General features: G+C 37.5%; 1 protein-coding gene across 1 annotated transcript in view; it reads left to right on the plus strand.

Moving 5' to 3' along the window:
* The window catches only part of nrip2 (nuclear receptor interacting protein 2), a 48,943-nt gene that overhangs the window by 12,047 nt on the left and 17,162 nt on the right, over positions 1-19,734 (plus strand). Inside the window, exon 2 of the mRNA XM_007233693.4 lies at positions 18,839-19,228. Coding sequence (XP_007233755.2) covers positions 18,839-19,228 — 390 coding nt within the window. The remainder of the gene's footprint in view (positions 1-18,838; positions 19,229-19,734) is intronic.

The following is a 19,734-nucleotide window of genomic DNA, read 5'->3' on the forward strand; positions in this document are numbered from 1 at the left end:
AAGGATAATTTTATTAAGACAAAAATACAACAAGTTTTTATTATGTACAATTAGTGAGGGAACATCATCTACAGAAACAGAGTAAGACAATTAACACTCATTTGAGATGGATAGAAAAAGACATCTAATGACATGAAAATGGGCAAGAGGAAGAGATATAACTGTTGAGAGAGTGCGCAGCTGGTTTAGCATGCTGTGTGTGACAGGAAGTCTGCGCTGTGGCAGGGAAATCAGGAGGGGAGAGGCGGCATTAGGCCGGGTCACATGACCCTGAACCAGCGAGACAAGCCTGTTGCCATCTGATAATTAGCTTTTAGTCTGCAAGTTCACAAAGAGGCAGAGAGAGAGAGATGGAAATGCTGAGAGAATAAGTCAGAGAATAAGTCAGAGAGAGAGAGAGAGAGGGAGAGGATGGACCGGCCTTAGGCTGATTGGAGCTGGTCAGCTGGAACACTGGAACAGAACATGGTTTATCATATCACGATCCATTTTATCAGTGTAGGGCAAGCTAAAGGGCACCCATCCTCCCCAGTCCTACCCCCCACCTCCCCACCTCCCAACCCTCACAGACACACATTTACTGTACACCACTGAGAATCAGACAAGGGTATTGATTGTGTCCTGTATTGAACTGTTTGAATCCTCATGTACAGTCTGTGAACTACAGTGTGTAAATTAAAAAACAGTGTCCCAAATAATGAATTCATCCAGTGTATCTAATATTAGCATGAGGTTAATTCCCAGGTTTCTGGTAGAGGTGGGCGGATCGATCCAAATATTGATAATATCGATACCAACGCTGGTATTGGTATTGAGCAATACTCGTGTAAAATTATCGATATTCAAGCTTTTTTCTCTGCCGCACGCACTGACTGCTGCACACAAGGATTCACCACAGTCTACTCTCTGGCCTCTTGTTGTTGCACATGCGTCACATGGCTCAGCAAAGCCAGCCAAACCGCCACGCAGGTAGGCTCAGCCTGGCCCCGCCCACTCAGCGCTCTCCTCGAGTCGACACGCCTCTACCTCAGGAGATTAGTGTTGAGTGATATTTTTTTACACTCTGTTTATTTAAGAAAAACTTGCATTTGAATTGCACTGAAAGGAAGACAATTCCTTATTTTTTATTGTTTTTCCAAATGACAATTCTATTAAAAAAAAGAAACAAAGAAACAAAGAACTAGAAAAGATGTCTAGTGAGGGGAGAATTTTTATTTTATTTTTTAATATTTTTTTACTTTATATTTAAACTTTGTTTTGTTACTGTTCCATTGTTTCTAAACAAAAAATGTTGATTGTGATACTAAAGTATTTTGTTATCACTTACAATGTTTGGTGAAATTATATCCTAGGTTTTTGGATCATTTGGATCTATAAAGCTTAAATATTAAAAAGTATCGGTATCAGTATCGATATCGGCAATACTGGCCCTGTGTTTACTTGGTATCGGATCGATACCAAAATTCCCGGTATCGCCCACCTCTACTGTCTGGATATAATTATGGTATCTACATAGCCAGCTATATGTCTATGGCCCAATCCCATTTCAGCCCCTGGTCCTACCCCTCGCTAGCTAGCTAACTCTTTCTGTACCACCTTAAATGATGCTACAGATGGCAGGGGCTGCAGCATTTAAGGCACAATGGAAAAATAAAATAAAATAAAAGCTAATCAAAGCTAAATTCACAGAGAAATAAAGCAATGGACAATAACCATTTATTTCTGCACCACCTGCCCCCTTTCTGAAGACATACAATGCAGCCCTAAAGTTAACTAGGTAACCAGCAGCTAGGTTACTGAACTTTAGCGCTCCTGATGACGTATCGGAGTTGATTTATTGATTTATTTTTAACCTGGTTGTAAGAGTACATAATAGAGGTGTGGATCAGCTGGTGAATTTAGTAATCACTAAAAATTGACTTTGCTATTTATTCCAAGACTGGGTTTGATTTGTAAAACCGGTTGATCTTTGTGTGACTGACACTCCCTCTGCTCATGCAGGCCAAACATCTCTTCTGCCAGAGCAGTGTGTATTCACCCTGATTGATCAGGACAGAGAGATTCTTTCATTCAGAGCAGGAAGGGCCAATTACTGTCCCCTCTGCCCTGCCATCAACACATTTCCTATTCAAGGCGCAATGCAAATGAGCAGTGACAAAGTAATGAATTATTCATGAGGCTCTTATCTGAATGGCCAGTGCACACGTAAAAAAAGGAATTCCAGGTTCTTTGCCGCTGTGAGTAGAGGGGACAAATGCTTAAATGGATCCAAAGACAGTCTGTGAATTCACAATAGTGTTCCATTGCATGAGCCGCAAATGGCCATCTACGACCGAGCGTTTCTTAAAAGCTGCTAATGGATCACTGCACTTCCATTAGAGAGCGAAAGTGATTTCATCTCCAATTGAGTTTGCTCATATTTAAAATGTTAATGTTTTCAGGCCTTTAAGCGATCTGCATTTTCTCATGTTTAAAGTTACATCATTTAAACATGTTCATTATTAATCTGAACTCTTAGGAAACTATTAAAGAAGATAACTCTTAAAAGGCAAATAGATAAAAGTCATTTATTCAGTGTACAAATGGATTTTACTGAATTAATAAGTAAATTTTTACTGAGTTCAATTTTCCTGAGGCCTTTACACATTGACATTTGTGTGAACACACAATATGTGTGTTATTGTGTATGAGAGCTTGTGTGTAGTGTCAGGGCCAGGCAAGGATGAGTGTCAGAGCAAGTGCAAATAAAATGAAGAGGCTTTTATTTAGAAAATAATTTAACAGGCAGGGTCAAAAACAAGCGTAAGAAACAAACATACCAAGGAGAGTGAGACAGTCCAGGTCAAAAACACTGATAAGGTCAGCAAACAAATTTAACAATACACGGGTAAGAGAAAAACTTTGTGATGACAGACTGAACTAAACAGATACTCGGCAGTGAGAGGGTGAAGTGCAGAAGTGTGTATATAGTGAGATGTACAGGTGAAATTAATACTCAGGCGATTGTGGTCTGGGAGGTGATTTATTTGATTACTGCTCAGAATATATCTGAATATCACATAAGTGAGTGGGTTTATGATGAATTTGAAGGTCACATCTTAAGTAGAGGCATTATAAAATTTGTACTTTGGTTTTCTACCAATTAAAAACATATACAGTAAAAAAACACTTAAATAAAAAAGCTTCCTCTTTATGTCTGTTTATACAGTATCTATTTATTATAATATGTGTTTTTATTCAGACTGGCCAATAAAGCTGCCTGATTTAGATTTTAATTCTTCAAGGATGAATATTAATTTCTCAGCAATATTTTTCAGAGATATTCTTCTGAAAATGAATTTCACCAGATATGTTACACCTACAAGGTATCTGTGTTTGATTGTGTGCATACATTTAGTCACAGACAAGACAAGATCAGACAGACATTCATGCAAAGATATGGTGTTATGATCGAGTTTTAATTTGGCTGTGGCACAATATTACTTCCCATGAATTTCTGCTGTAGTAATAGCACTTAGGCACAACACGATTCTATTAAAGTAAAACGATTCAATAGTGGCACTGAGGCAATAATCATAGATCTTCAGAGAGAGAGAGGAGGAAAAGAGAGAGAGAGAAAGAGAGAGAGATAGAAGATCCATGCTGTGAGACTCCATCTGCTCTCCTATTCAGCATCTAGGCACAACCAGTAGAGACGTGAATCCTGGATAATGAATTTTATAGTTCCTGCATTAAAAGCTCTGTGTACGTTCTTTTTGTTTTAGCCACATCATCAATGTTCTCTGCTTTATCATAGTTCCCAGATGGTTCATTCGCCCAACATCAAACAGTCACAGGCTGCAGCTCCTCAGGAGATTAGATAAAGAGGAAAGCTGAGTTTTTTTTCTTTATAAATCTTTTTCTTTCCTTTAGTCAGTCACACTGTCACTGTTGTTGGGTTTTAATTAACTGTGTGTTTCTAAGCACTCTAGTCCACTCACACCCACACAGAACTCACATAACACACGGCTTATTATACCCAGAAGGCCTATTACAGTTTTCATCAGAGTTTGATTAACGTGACGGGATTTGAGTGAAAAAAAAGATAATTGACAAAGCAAACAATGGCCGACCTTTCCAGTATCTACAGCAGGATATGACAGGGGTTACATTAATTGCACTGCAAATCATTAGCCAATATACAAAGTTCACAACTACAGAGCATACAATAGCTGTGAAAGGGTGTTAAATATTTACATGATGTGCTAAGCCCCAGACAGCTACAGGTTAATTACCTTTACAGTGTTTTGAACCTTCTACCAAATACAAGATGCTTTTCATCTTGTTTTTTTTCCCCTTTACTCTGTTCTGGATGAGCAAAATTTGGTTGATTATTTGCTAGACGGTTATAACTAAAATTGTGATGCATTTTATTTGAGAAAAGGATTATATGGGGGAGACTTTTTTATATATATATACAATTTTATGTAATTCTTTCCCATTTTCTCCCCAATTTACACGGCCAATTACCCAATCCACTCTTTAGGACTCATAATATCACTAGTGATGCCCCAACACCAGGGGGGTGAAGACTAGCACATGCCTCCTCCGATACATGTGAAGTCAGCTACTGCCTCTTTTTGAGCTTCTGCTGATGCAGCATTGCTGAGTAGCATCACAGCGCACTCTGAGGAAAGAGCAGCGACTTGGTTCTGATACATCAGCTCACAGACATCTTGTGCTGATCGATATCACCCTTTTTACAATCAGTAATTAATGCAAGCGATTGTGTGAAAAATCCAATTTCCAAATATATTTTTCAGTGTCAAAAATGCCAGTCTCTACCATGCTCGTGTTGGTGGTAAATTATTAGCTATGATTGGTAACCTTACTGAAGCTCAGTGATCACCTGTTCAGCTGAACAACTTGACAACATGCCCGTTTTCTTGGCTGCAGCACACTTTTTCATGCTGTGGTCTATACCTGACAACCCTGAGTGTGAAAATGGGACTGGGGGAATGGCGGTGGGAAGATTCAGAGGCTAAATCCCACACAGATTACTGTGACATACCACACAGTTCAAATAAAAAAAATACAAGTTAGGCTCTGTTGACAAGAGCTGCTAATGTTTAACCTCATCATATTTCCTTAATATCCTAATCATATTATGAGTTACTACAGAAAATATAATTGTTCGGTGCTCCGAGGGGTCCAGTGGTCTAAGTGCTGCTACTATGATCAGGAGATCGCCGGTTTGAATCCTGTTCATGTAGCTTGCCATCAGCTACCGGAGCCCTGAGAGAGCACTTTTAGCCTTGACTCTCTGGGTGGGTAGATGGCGCTCTCTCTCCCCTCATCACTCCAAAGGGAGATGTCACTCAGCACAGCACATCTGTGAGCTGATGTATCAGAACCGAGTCACTGCAATTTCCTCCAAGTGCACTGTTTCTACGCAATGACTTCACATGTATCGGAGGAGGCATGTTCTAGTCTTCACCCTCTTGGTGTTGGGGCATCACTAGTGATAGGGGGAGTCCTAATGAGTGGGTTGGGTAATTGGCCGTGTAAATTGTGGAGAAAGTGGTGTTGCTGACTGCCATTAAACAAGTGTAAGCTGCAGCCTTCCAAAATATATGTATGTCTAAATAAAACAAACTTTTCCGTATTCTTTTTTTTTAAATATTGAAATTTCTGTCTGGCCCCACATTCCCTGCTCTACTGATGGTGGCATAGATACGCTTCATTAGTGAGCCATGCACATGGAGGTGACCTATGTATTGTATGTAAATGTCGTGATAGGAAGGTCCAGATACCAATCAGAGCAGAAAAAATCATACAGAGACACGTATTTGTGTGTGTGTGTGTGTGTGTGTGTGCTGTAAGAGTGCACCAGCTGTATAGTCATGGCAGCGCATATGATCAAACAATCACCTTGACAGTGATGAACAGCAGGAGCTTGGGGATTTACTCCTTCCCTCTTTTCCTCTTCTCTGTCCCTCTTTTCCTCCAGTTCTGTTCATATTCAGAATGTGCCTAATTGGTAGGGACCTAGTGCGCTGCCCAGGCACTGCAAATCAGCCTCCAGCACCGCAGAGTGACGTGATTATTAAAAGTGGGCAAAGCCCAAACAGCGGCACAGCGTTCACCGTTCCAGTCACCACACGCCCTCCCACCCCTACCGTCTCTGTGTTTGCTCTCTCTCTCTCTGCCTCTGAAAGGCCACAGGTTCACTGATGAGGTGTGCTGCCTGCCTGAGAATCACCCTGCTCTTAAAGTGCCTCAGCTTTATCTGCTGTTCTGCACAGAAAAGAATGTTACTGTGATTTGACCTGAACAATTAAACTTTTCGTTATTTTTAGTTCATTTGACGACTCTAATTACAACTAATTATAAAAAAAAGGAATTTCACTTTGGATATATTTGTCATATTTGAAACAAATTCAAAATTGTATTGCTCAAAACACTAGTTTCACAAGAAACTAAAGCATATAGAACACAGTTATAACCCCTTATACCATAGAAATTTAAAATTAATTGGTAGTCTACCAGAACACATGTATTTAATTTTATTTTCTTATTTGTGGTTGCATGTATTATTGTTGTTATTAATATATTATGTATAAATAATAGTCATTTAATAAATAACCTGCCTGGCCAAAAAAAAAAAGTCGCATAATAGATTTAACTAAGCAAATAATATGGAGTTGCTGCAGTTGGTCAGGTTTAGATTCAGCAACATTCTGTGCTGAAAGAATGAGGTCAGCTGACTACCTGAATATACTGAATATAGACCAGGTTATTCCATCAATGGATTTTTTTCTTCCCTGATGATACGGCCATATTCCAAGATCACAATGTCAGGATTCATGAGGCTGGAATTGTGAAAGAGTGATTCAGGGAGCCTGACATCATAATTTTCACACATGAATTGTTCACCACAGAGTCCAGATCTTAACCTCATTGAGAATCTTTGGGATGTGCTGGAGAAGATTTTGTGTAAAGGTCAGACTCTACCATCATCAATGCTGCAAGATCTTGGTAAAAAAAATAAAAGTCACTGGATTGAAATAAATCTTGTGACATTGCAGAAGCTTATTGAAACAATGCCACAGTGAACGCATGCTGCAATCAAAGCTAAAGAGGCTCCAACAAAATATTAGAGTGTATATTAGAGACTTTTTTTGTTGGTGTCTTTTTTTTGGCCTAATATATGATGCATACCACATTATTCAACTATTTTGAGTTAGTGTGATTTTTTTTTTTTTTTACACTGCAATGGGGAACATTACATTTAGTTTAGTCGGATGCCCGTTCTCGTTTTTCCACTCATTTTTGGGCTCCCTATCTCCTTATAGTCCTTATAGGGTTGTTTTTCCTCGGCAGTGTCCCAATTTTCTATTGGACCGCGACCCTGATGACACGAGTTTGATCCCACGTGAGGAGTGGTGTGTTTATTTATTTATATTTTCCTTGGGTTTACCTGCTTTGAGTTCAACTGTTCTGCAGTTAGGTTCAACAACCCTCTGGGCTGAAGAGCTACTAGTCTGTTGCACTCCATCCCATTACAATTCATTTTCCAAAACATTTTTTTTGTGGCCCGCCACATAATTGCTTGAAAAATATCTGGCCCTAGCCAAACTTTATTGCTGCTTTATATCAATATTACCCTTCAGTCTCGGCCAAAATGTTTTGCCTGGGATTTTTAAATCCTCTATTGCTTATGTACCTCACCATTTGTAAGTCGCTTTAGGTAAAAGCATTCGCTAAATTCAATGTAATGTAATGTAATAATTTCTAGCATTGCAATACTTGTTTTTATTAATATTTACTTGATAAATATTTGTTTGGTCAATTTCACCTTGTTTGGTAAAACACATTTTTGCCATTGATTCCTGTTTCTATATATATGCACACTGAACCTAAAACTACCGTGTTTTACTTACAATGTCTGTGTTGTCTTTCCCCCAGGATATACTTTTCCTTGGTGTACACTTGTATTTTATATTTTGTCCTTGTTTTTGGCTCTCAGTTCATGTTATTATATTCCCTGCTGTACAGTATGATTATAAATAGACTGGGCAGTGCAGGGACTTCTCATGATTAAATTATGAACTTTTGGAAGAATGGCTCAGAATAGTTTAATAGAGAAATAGATTTAACCCGTAAGAGCTCAGACCAGGTTTTAAATAATGGTTTAAAATAACTGAATCATTTAAAGTTATTAAGCATCTAATGTTTAGTTTTTCTAATTATAAGGCGTGATAAGAAGGTCACATGACAGTTTCAGGCAGTTTAAATCTGGATGTAACATAGATGTCTAAAAAAAAACGTGTATTTCATCATTCCATCAAAAACTGATTTCATCATGTTTCATCGTGTTTTTCATCATTTTCTTAAAGAAATTGGGTCAGAGCTGGTTATACATAATGTATGACATTTTATTAAAGAATTTAAACGATTAACTGGAAAAGCCCCTTTTGAGACACTTTTGAAAAGAGCTGTTTTTTTCTCAAACAACTAAGAACCCTTGTATTTTGTAAATGGGGTCACATGTATACACATTAGACCCATCCGGACGGGAATAGTTTCAGGGGGATGTCTGTGAAAAATAGTTCACACTTCTACACAGTGATAAAACTCTTGTATCCGGACTGTAATTGAAAAAACAGGAGGATCAGTGATTTTTTTTTTTTACTTTCTCGATCACATGACATTGCATTGTCATGTGAGGAATTGGTTCAGTAGCTCCTCCATTTCCACTTGCTGTTGTGTTTATGGAAACATGTGCCCAAAGTGTAATTACGGTGCGTAGCAGTAGACAAATAACTATTTTATTAAATGCGAGGTGATGAAACTCAGAGATGTGAGTTCAGCAAAAAATGTTCTCAGAGGATGTCTAAAAAAACATACATTGTCTTTCCATACTGTAAAAAATTACAGAGGACCCCCATAAAAGAGAAACTTACCCCAGGAACCCCTGAGAAACTAATTGATAGGGCTATTGACAAAATGTTGTGTGATGCAGCCGAGATGTTCAGTTTATATCACATAGAGACTTCATGAGTTAAAGTGAAGGACAAAATGCTGTAAGAAACTTTTTTAAAGGTCTGTGACACATCACCATGGGCTTTTATGGGTATACAAAAAGTAAAATTACAACAAAAAAAAACTTAACCTCCTGAGACCCAGACTTTTGCTTGGTGTGCCCTTTTTAATCTCTCCTGGTTGTTTGGGATTACTAGAACCTAAGTGTAAAAACTATAATTTGTCTTTGTACAGGAAGTCATTTTTACTGTCATTTTTTAGTTTAACATATTAAATCATCCATGACATGGAATCAGATGGACCCAAATATTAAAAAAATAAACTAGTTCAAACATAAAATTGGATGAGAAATTTTACTTGCCGCATGTTTCTGTCTAGACTGCGTTAAACAGGCTACCAATAGTCTACCCAACCCAGCCAAAAACTAAATATTTCCTCTGCAGGGGAATACACTGCTAAACAAACAAACAAACAAACAATAAATCAAATAAATACAGAATGGAAAAAGAAAATATTCAGAATAGTTATTGTACACAACATGGGCCTTTACCCTAGTACATAAACATAAGATAAACAAAAGCAAAGAAAAGAATAATTAAAATCCTTTAAACCCCAAAGAACTCAACTTTAAATGGTATGGCCCTAAATGGGGCCTACTGAGCATGCCTCATTTTGCTCAGGCACTATTTAAGGGCAGCTAAAACTAAGTTTGGGCCTTTTGCCAGACCAGGAAGGAAACACAGGAGCACAGGTGAGCATGTAAGTATAAATTGTTGTACCTTCAGCTATTAAAAACGAAAATGTATAGCCCAGTAGCATACTTTAACTGTTATAAACTGTAATAAATGCCCCAGGCTAGCAAAATGTTCAACTTCTAAAGGGTGGGGGGATTTGTATTAACTGGGTAAATGTGTAAGAACTGAGCTAGCAGAGCAGGGACAGAACAGGACTGGAAACTAATTTGTTGGTTCCGTCACACCCATCATCTTTTTTTTTTCAAATCATTGGGTTTAATGTTGTCATGTGATCACAGGTGATATGGGCAGTGTGTCCATATAAGAGCAAAGGGTCAGCGCTTTTTAAAAAGTAAGTACCATGGTGCAGTGAAACAGAAATGTAATGTCCCTGTATGAGGACGCAGAGTCTCAAGAGGTTAATACACGCTAGTAAATGAAGTGTAATGAACTTGAACGATTCAAGCTGTTAAAAAAAGAAAATGCAGTTATTTTTGCTTAAAAGAGCATCATTTAATTGTGTGGAAATTCTGTCCACAATACAATTAAGGTCAATTCAATAAAGAATGACCGTCTGAGAATAAATTATCATGTTAATTAACTTGAAATAATCGTTCTCATGCTTGACAGCTTGGAATCTCATCCTCCTCTGTGTGCAGCTGTTCAGCTCCAGCTGTGAGTCATGACCGAATGGCCTCAATACATGATAACAGCATCTGCATCACTGTCAACAGATGAAAGATTGCACAAAACAAGATATGCATCATCCCATCTTAAAAAAAAAACAACAACAAAATGTGACACAGGTGGAAGTCATTAATGTCTCTGCAGTCTATCTGTGTGGCTGCTGATTTCATGCTTTGGGAGAGATCCAGACTGAATCTTCAATTCCTCTGAGGGTCATTGTATTACTGCATAGGGCGAATGAGCTTTCCTGCAGAGGGTTTCTCTCTGATGTCTATGATTTGGAGCAGATGTCATGTGGTTGAGTGTCACGAAGTCAATCTGAAGATTCTGATGGACGTGGAAAAATGGCTTTCGCAAGAATCTGCATTAAAATGTAGAATTTACAATGAGCGTGAGGTTGATGTTGCAGAGTTTATGGATGGGAATAAGTTTTATTTTTGTCTTAGAGTCCATACATCGTATAAGGTAATGTCACTGAAGATTTGTGTGTAAATCACGTTTTATTTAAAAAATCCAATATATTGCATTTATTATTTTTTAGCTGTCCCTTGATGTCATTATGTGACATTGGTTTGGGGTAAAAAAAAAGGCCTAGTTGTGATTAAACAAGCCTATTTACAACCCTGCTTTGCCTTATAGGGACCTCATAAAAAAAAAAACTAGAAGCTGTGCTTATTATAGCATAGTTGAAACACTGGAACATGTTAGAAAACGTTGTTGCATTTTACTGTTTTACAGCTTAAACTAGGAGTTTCACTTGTGGATTTTGGTTAAACATCAATTTTGGACCATAAATACAATAAACCAATACTGTTCTCTAGACCTGTTTAGTTTAGATTGGATTTTTTAGCAGTGTTTAAGGTTTGATTGTCAAATTGAACTCATTATTCAACAATGCCAAAATACAGTTTTATGTTCTAAGCCTCCCCATAGTTAAAGGATAAATCCAGTGTAAAATGGACTCGAGTTGTAGTGAAACATGATGACAAGTACAAACTTTTGTCCACTTCCATTTATCGCCAGCACTCTGAAATACAGCGCTTTTAGCCCAAGCTCCCAACAGACTAACAATGCTAGTGATAGGGGCATTACCCATGCAAAGAAATCACTATTTTTACACCATTAACAAACTCAAAGTAGCGCCACGCTTCATTGGTAGAATTCTGATCTCATTATCCTCCTTTCACCCTGTTTTTCAATGGTGTGGATCCCACAAGACCATCAGGTGTTATTTGGGATATTTGAGTCATTTTTAGCACTGCAGTAACATTGATGTGGTGGTGTGTTAATGTGTGTTTCTTTGGTAGAGAAGTGTTGCTGGAGTTTTTAAACTCAGTGTCATGAGGGCAGCATCCTGTGGTCAGCGTTATTTTGACAGTGTCCTGTCATGACTAATAAAGAACTAGAGGATGACTAACTCAAGCTGTGTAACAACAGATGCGCTTCTGTCTCTGACTTTACATCTACAAGGTGGAGCAGCTTGGTAGGACAGTTTAATGGAGCGGACAGTGAGTTGACAGTGTTTAAAAACTCCAGCAGCACTGCTGGATCTGATTCATTCACACTATCAGAAGACACCACACAAATAATACCTGCTCTGTGGTGGTCCTATGGATGTGGAACTCCTATTTGCTCATAAAAGCTAAACCAGTTATGAATGAAGAAACAAGGAGGTGGTCATTGTGTTATCAGTTTGTGCTGCAGTTTTGCATTGACTCTTTCAGTAAAGAATTTTAGTTTATTTGTTTTAACATGTGATTGGGTTATTTCTCCATAATTTTCAGCATCATATGGTAGTCCATGTGCTACTAATAAATTAAGTAAAAACCCTGCAACACTAAACATCTGACACACTGACACAAAATCTGATATCTAATGTATTTGTATCAAAGACTGAAGACCTAACCAATAGTATGATTTGCTAAAGTATTAATATATATATATATTTGGAATAACTCTCTCTATTGTCTCTGAAAGGTTTTTTTACTAGATTTGGATATTTTAGTTATTAGATTTGTGAGAATGTGATTGCATTTACTGGCCACTACAGCATAGCTCAATGCTGAGGGGGCATTATACCCTTCTAGCTCATGTCTGACATTAGACATCAGAGAATCTATTCTTAAACTACTACAGGCACTAGACAAGCTGTGTGTGTTTTTGCATATCTGTGTCAACAATGGGTTTATTGTAAATTCACAGAATGTATGTATTAGGAGGACTGTCAAAAACATTGCTCACATAAAAAGAAAAGTTTTTTTATGTTATATTGTTACGTCAGCACAGAAGCTAGAACACGGAGAGAATAAATGAGCTGCCCTTTTAAAATAGCAGCGTCTTTTTTTTTTTATTTATTTTTTTTTATTTATTAAATTCCTCTAATGCTGACTAAGCCAGAGGAGGAGAGCAGGACATTAAATCAGAAGATAATTGCAGCGTCTCCCACACCACTCTGCTGGAAACATATACTGGCTATTTGTGTGAACATAGAACAACTATACACTGCTTACATCTGAACTATTACTGTTCTATTAGCCAGGCCACATGGACTGATATGAAAAAAGCCTAATTTTTGTAATTAGGCATGTTCCAATCGATTGTTTGCTTCTGAACTGATTTACTTTGTTTGATAACCAACTTTTTATAGTGTGCTTAATCTTATGAAATATTTTTTGTTTGTTTTTTGTTTCATTTTTTTTTGTCAACTACTGATCTGAAACAGTCAATGTAAAGTCTTGAAAAGTGAAGTAGCTATTTTAAAGTGTGATAAATATGCTATTATTGAGTTTTAGTCCTCCACCTCTTGAGTTTATACATACTGTTCAATGAAATAATGTAGTATTTTTGCCCTTAAACTAGTAGCTTTAGAGTCATGCTGATGCAATGACTTGTAGGGAGGAGAACAGGCTTTGTGTAATTGGCACATGACACTCGCACACTGACTACTGCACTATATAACTTTAGTAAAATGTGAACAAACCTTTTACAAGTAAAGCATAATGCTGCAAATCATACTCAAATCATATTTGTGTAAAATCCTGTATACTATGTATGTTTCTTTCACTTTAGATTCCAATTGTATATTTCTCAGCTTATACAGACATGCACATTTAAAAGTGCAACGTTTTACAGGTAAAATTAAATATTTTCACAGAGGGTGTGTGTTTATCCATATCCACTATCCATATAAATAGAACAGAATAGCTTAGTTATTGCATAAAGAACAAGAAGAGACCTTTAAAAAAACATGTCCAGATGCATGTCGGATCTGATTAGGACATGCCTGTTTCCTTACAGAAACTTAGTAAACGTCACACTCTTGGATACCGCTCATTAAATTTAGGTGATGCCAAATTTAACAACTAGCAATATCCCATATATAGAGTTTCTAGAAACGTACCCTTACGAAGCTCTATGTGAGCTTTATTAACATAACAGCACAGCAATTACTACCATTAATTTGAACATTTTGTTCCTGTGTATTTTTTTTCTTTTTATATATACAGTTCAACTTGGAGAACAGTTTTGCTTTGTGCTCTTTAAAAAAAATTTGATTTGTATTTAGAATTACAGAGTTTGTATATAATACATAAATGTAAAATTACCTAAATTACTAAAAAAAAATCTAAACTGATATTATGGATTTTAACCTGTATATAAAACTGTATAGGTAAAACAGTTTTTTTTTTTACTATAAATAAAAATAAGAAATACATTTTGTCATTATTGACGTAATGTTTAAGATAACAGTTGGTTGGTTAAATTATAGATAATGTCTTTAATTTTGCTTAATTTTCTATACAAATAAAAAAAGAATTCTTCTTTTGGAAACGTATAAATTAAATTCCAATAAATTTAGGATTTGTTCACAGTAAATGGCACTGGACAATTGAACAAATCTTACTTTGTTTATTACAGTGGCTGAGGCTGATCTTTCTGTAGCCACGAAAAGGACATGTCATAGGCCAGTGTGGTGGACCAGTGGTCGGTAGCACTTGGATGGCCTGATCATGCAGAAAAAGGGCTGTAGTAACAGACATTGAAACACTGAGTTTTACTGTTGATCTCTGATTGAAGTTTTGAACTCTAGTAGCTTCAGTCATTAGGTTCACTGAAGCCACATTAACCAGACACAGTTACACAGCAGCCACAGTGTTAAATGCCTAGCTTCACTGTGTGTGTGTGTGTGTATCCTGGGACCACTGTAAATAGCACTTACATTTGCATCATTCGTCACCTAACACAGAGCTAAATGTTTCTCTGGGTGGACCTGTTTTTCTGGATGTTAGAAGTGAACGTGTATTGACTCATCTTATCCTATTCAACACCTTTACTGCAAATACTCTTTATTAACTGCTCTGCTTCACACATCTCATGCTGAAACCTACAACAAAGACCTGGAAGTTAATGATGCCCATTGGGAATGAAAATCCATAGGTCAAGGGAGGAGATTTCACTTACCAACATGAAAGAAGTGTCTTTTTTCTAAGACTCTTATTTAAAGCTCAAGTGTCTCTTCGTCCTTTAGCTTCATCAGTGATCTGGCCTCTCAGCTCTTGGTAGACCTCTGTGCTCTTCAAAGGTCTGGCCTTTTCCTCATCAAGTAAATTTCTAGTGCTCCACTGGAGAACAGATGAGGCCTAAATCAGCGGTTTCCACAGTCCTCTTGCACCCAGTGTGAAAGGGTTTTTATATTCACCTCCACAGTGTTCATCACACAACTCTTCAAAGTAGTTCCTTTTTTTATCCATCATAACTTGTCCATCCTCCTGGCTGAATAAACTGAGCTAAATTTAAGATGAATACACGAATAACTCCTCTATGTATGCCATCATTATGATTTTGCTATTTATGGGTATATGAAGATTGTTATTTTATTCTATGAACTACGACCAACATTTCTGCCAAACTCCAAAGAGTTCAGAAATCAATATTTGGTGGAATAACTCTTGTTTGTAATCACAGTTTTTATGCATCTTGGCATGTTCTCCTCCACCAGTCTTGCACACTGCTTTTGGATAACTTTGTTTTATTGTTTAAAGGGATCACATGTGAAGTTTAAGTGATTGTTGTGTCTTGGATTGATCTGCCTATTTATATTTATTTCTAAATATACAGCACTGGTGTAATAGCTAGCTTATTTTTTTAATGGTTGGATCACCATTAATACATGTGAAGGTGAAGTCTTATCTGCTTCATTTAGTTCATATTTTATAAATAGACTAGACCAGCTACCTAGCCAGCATTAAAGTGCAGCAGTAAGTAAAGAGAAGATACCAGTAATGGTAGAAAAACATTCTACCCTATATGTCCAAATGTTTGTGGACACATTTTCTAATGAACACATTCGGCTACTTCAGCTGCACCCATTACTAACAGCAATTAATAACGACATTATTCAATGCTTTGATTAATCTATGTGCACAGTGCATCATTTCTAAGCATGTAGTTGCTACCTCTGAACTTTTCATGATTTTACCTGATCTGGTAGTGGATCCTAGTCATACTAGCTCTGCCAATGTAGTAAACAAGGCAGTGAGAGACACATCAGTGAAAACCAACAAATGCAGATAGGAAAGTTCAGCCTTTCCAAGTGTTGTACTGAATCTGACTCCCTTTGTGTGTCATGCAGCATAATCAGCATTACAGGTTACACTGAGATTTTTTACATTTCTGTTTTTAAATAAGGGTTGGTCTACAGATTTTTCAACAACACAAATTTTGTTTTTTTCTTCTATTATACTACTACTACTATTTAATACTATGTAATGGGTGACAATAGCCTGCCTTAATTTCTTGTAATTGGTCAGAAAGTCTAAAATAAGTAGAAAAGTACTTTCACTTTGCAAACAAACCAGACCATGCTTGAGTTCATCTGAATTGAGTGTGCCTTTGTAGTCTGCATCGAAGTTTGTAAGACCTTTCACTTATGCTGTTTTGGTTTTGGAGCAAACTAAAAAAAGTCTATTGGGCTAATTTTAGCCATCTTTAGGTGAGTCGTCAACTGTACATAATGTGCAGTTTGATGTAGGGTGTGTCAGTTTGTCTTTCGTATCGTAACAAGGGGAAGGCATCCTAAATAATCATGGGTGTGTTTTGGGTGTAACATGCAACAAACCAATTAGCATAAAACACCTGCCATTTCCAAATGCAACTTTGGCATATTGCTATTTCAGGGGTGCACCAATGCTATTTAAACAACACAATCACAAGGCGAAAAAAAAACTGTTGGCAGGGTATGAGATGGCAATGAGCCCTGCAACATGTAAGATAGGGTTCTATCTTGTCCAGACTAATCAAGGCTGGTGTAAAAGCACTCTAAAAGAGATGAGTTATCAACTGCTTTTTGACAGAATGAAGAGAACAACTGCTATGTAGTTAAACTATGAATAATCTTAGAGTTTAGGGCCTGCAAAGTTTAGTTAGCTATTGCTTGGAGCCTAGAGGAAGAAACAGAAAATAAATTGGGGTCAGCAGAATGGAGAGAATGTTAAGGTGAATACAAACAAGGAAGAGTATTTTGGTAAGAAGATCCCAAACCCTGAAGGGACCTGATTACCAGAAAACATATTCTATAATTTGCACTGAAATGAACAGGTACCCAATGTAAGAGTTTAATTTTGTTAGACCCCCAGACCCCAGGCTCTTTGGTAACAGTTCATCAGTGCAACACTCTTTATACTACTTTCTACACACACAAACACACTACACTCTCAGGACTTGCTTTTGTGCACTGACCACAAAATCACTTGGTTGTGCAGCACTATTTTGCACATCCACGTTTGCACACTGTAGTTTTGTGGTTAATTCAGCTCTATAGAATATTGTACATAACCTGTTAAATGTTTCATTCCTTGTATTGTATTAATTTAGTGTATCATTACTTCATTCCTTACATGTCTTTATTAGAGAGGCAAAATACACCCTTTTATTTCAGTAACTAAATATGACAGCTTTTAAAATCAGGCAGTCATGTTCTGAACATAGCCTAAAAGACAGGGCCCCTCATCCATTAGTGCTGTACTTTTTGTTATTTTTTTTATTTTACTTTTGTTCATTTCCTTTTCTTTTCTGGAATAAAGGATGCCCTATGACTTTTTACCCCGTATTTTTGAATATTGATTCAATGTTGTTATATTACCTCTTTCTATATCTTGTTTTAATTTTATGTTTATTTGTCTTATATTTGTGATTTATATATCTTTATATTCTATCTCATTATTTAATGTGGGAAGGTAGTTGTCAATGCATTTCAATGTTAGTTTAACCCTTAAGGTTCAAATAAATTCAAATAAAAAATACACTATCATTTTGGAAACTTGCTTCATTTGTACATTTGCTGATTATTTTCTTTTTTATAAATGTAATTTTACAAAGGTAAAGGGAACTGATTTACACACACACATATATATATATATACATATATATACTGCTTACAATACTTGCAGTTGGGATAAAGTAAACATCTTTTGAGTAGTATAACAAAAATGTGATTATTTTGAGTTAAAATCCCCAAAATGCAATGGATCCACCAGACTCAGCTGGACTCCCTTTGTTAGACCCTTAGGCTTCGGGCAGAATAGAGGTGAGGTGAGCAGAATTGTGAATACAAAAAATTAAGAGGATTTAGGTATAAAGTTACCAAACCCTGAAGGGACCTGATTCCCAGAAAATGTATCCTATAATGTGCACTAAAATGAAAAGGTACCCAATGTGATTTAATTCTGTTTAATTCTGTTATATTACTTTCAATTGGAATGAAGTAAATCTGCTGAGTAGTTTAACAAAAAAATTTTTTGATTAATTTAATTAATTAATTAAAATACCCAAAATGCAAAGGGCCCCCCAGACCCAGCAGAACCCCCTGTGTAACAAAAAACAAAGAGTATCAAGAGTATCTTGAGCTGTGATGTCATGTAGCTGCATGAAATAAGTCTTTGATGATAGTGTTCTTTGTATATAAGAAAATTTATTACAGAAAAGAATAATTAGTACAAAAACAGCATTAAAACAAGCACCCAGGTTTTGCTCTCTGGTTCGAATTTCTGAAGTCCCACCTTTTATTCTTTAAAACATCTCAGATCTGGAAACAATTAACATACGCACATACATAGAATATATGCAAATCAGTCTGACTCAATGCATGAGAGGGGAAAGAAGTGCCCCACAAGCCTAGTGATTGAAAAAACAGATGTGTTTAAGTTAGGGCCCAACACCCTCTGTACCCTGTGGTCCAGAGGCCATTCTGTGTGGAAAATATAGACAAGATAAATGTGCATAACCCTGCTTACAACTGTTTATGCTCAAATATACATCAGATGCGATATATGCTAGGTATGTTAGACCCTTAGACTGCAGTAACATCCCTTTCTCCTTCTTTTCCACTTTTGCAGCAACCCCACAGTATCGTGCAGCGACGACTCCTGGAGGGCAACATCCCTAGGCTGCGTGGGGACGCCCGGGACCTCCCGTCCCGCGTTCGCTCGCCCCTTGCCGACAATAAAGAGGGAGGCGAAACAGAGGAGAGGAGTGAGAGCACAGTGGACGACTCCACAGAGGAGAGGGAATCACCAGAGGAGAGCGAGAGGAGCCTGAGGTCTGATGAAGATGATGAAGAGGAGGAGGAGGAGGAAAATGGAGACAGCAGTGATGTTGGGGGGAAAGCAGAGCTCAAGCAAAAACAAGGAGAATTGGAGACACAGAGAGAGAAGGCAAGAGGGCAAGCAAGAACGGAGGAGAGAGTGAGAGCGTCCACCCTGTCTGCCCTGCTGCTGCAGTGCAAGGTATGAAGTGAATAATGAGAAAGTAGGTCTTTCATCCACACCAGTACCGCGAAACTCATTTCTCCTGTGCGAACTCTGTTCATTTCACTCTTTCACTCTTTCTCCGCTCACCGCAGACATAAAACACACTCATAATGGAGCTCATAATAAGATGCTGTGATGAGACGAGCCCTTTCAAGGTCTTATAGCTGTTCCTTAATGACTCACAAGGCTCCATTCATCATCTCAGAGATGTGCAGTCTTTTCATACGGGGCTTTAAATGTACGTAACCCTAAGATCCCGAAATCTGCTGATGCCCAGGAAAGCTTCACGGAGAGAGTTATTTCCAAGCTGTAGACAAAGCTATTGGACCTGAACGCTGGACTTTAATGTGCTCTTACAGAAGAGTGATTGGCCTGGGCACCCCTACTTTCACCCACTGAGGAGATCATTACTGAATAACGAGGCCCAAATGATAAATCCATTTGGACATTAAAGGCTGAAATCCAAGAGCCGAGTTTCATGC

This window comes from Astyanax mexicanus, chromosome 2, assembly GCF_023375975.1.
Source record: "Astyanax mexicanus isolate ESR-SI-001 chromosome 2, AstMex3_surface, whole genome shotgun sequence".
Taxonomy (NCBI): domain Eukaryota; kingdom Metazoa; phylum Chordata; class Actinopteri; order Characiformes; family Acestrorhamphidae; genus Astyanax; species Astyanax mexicanus.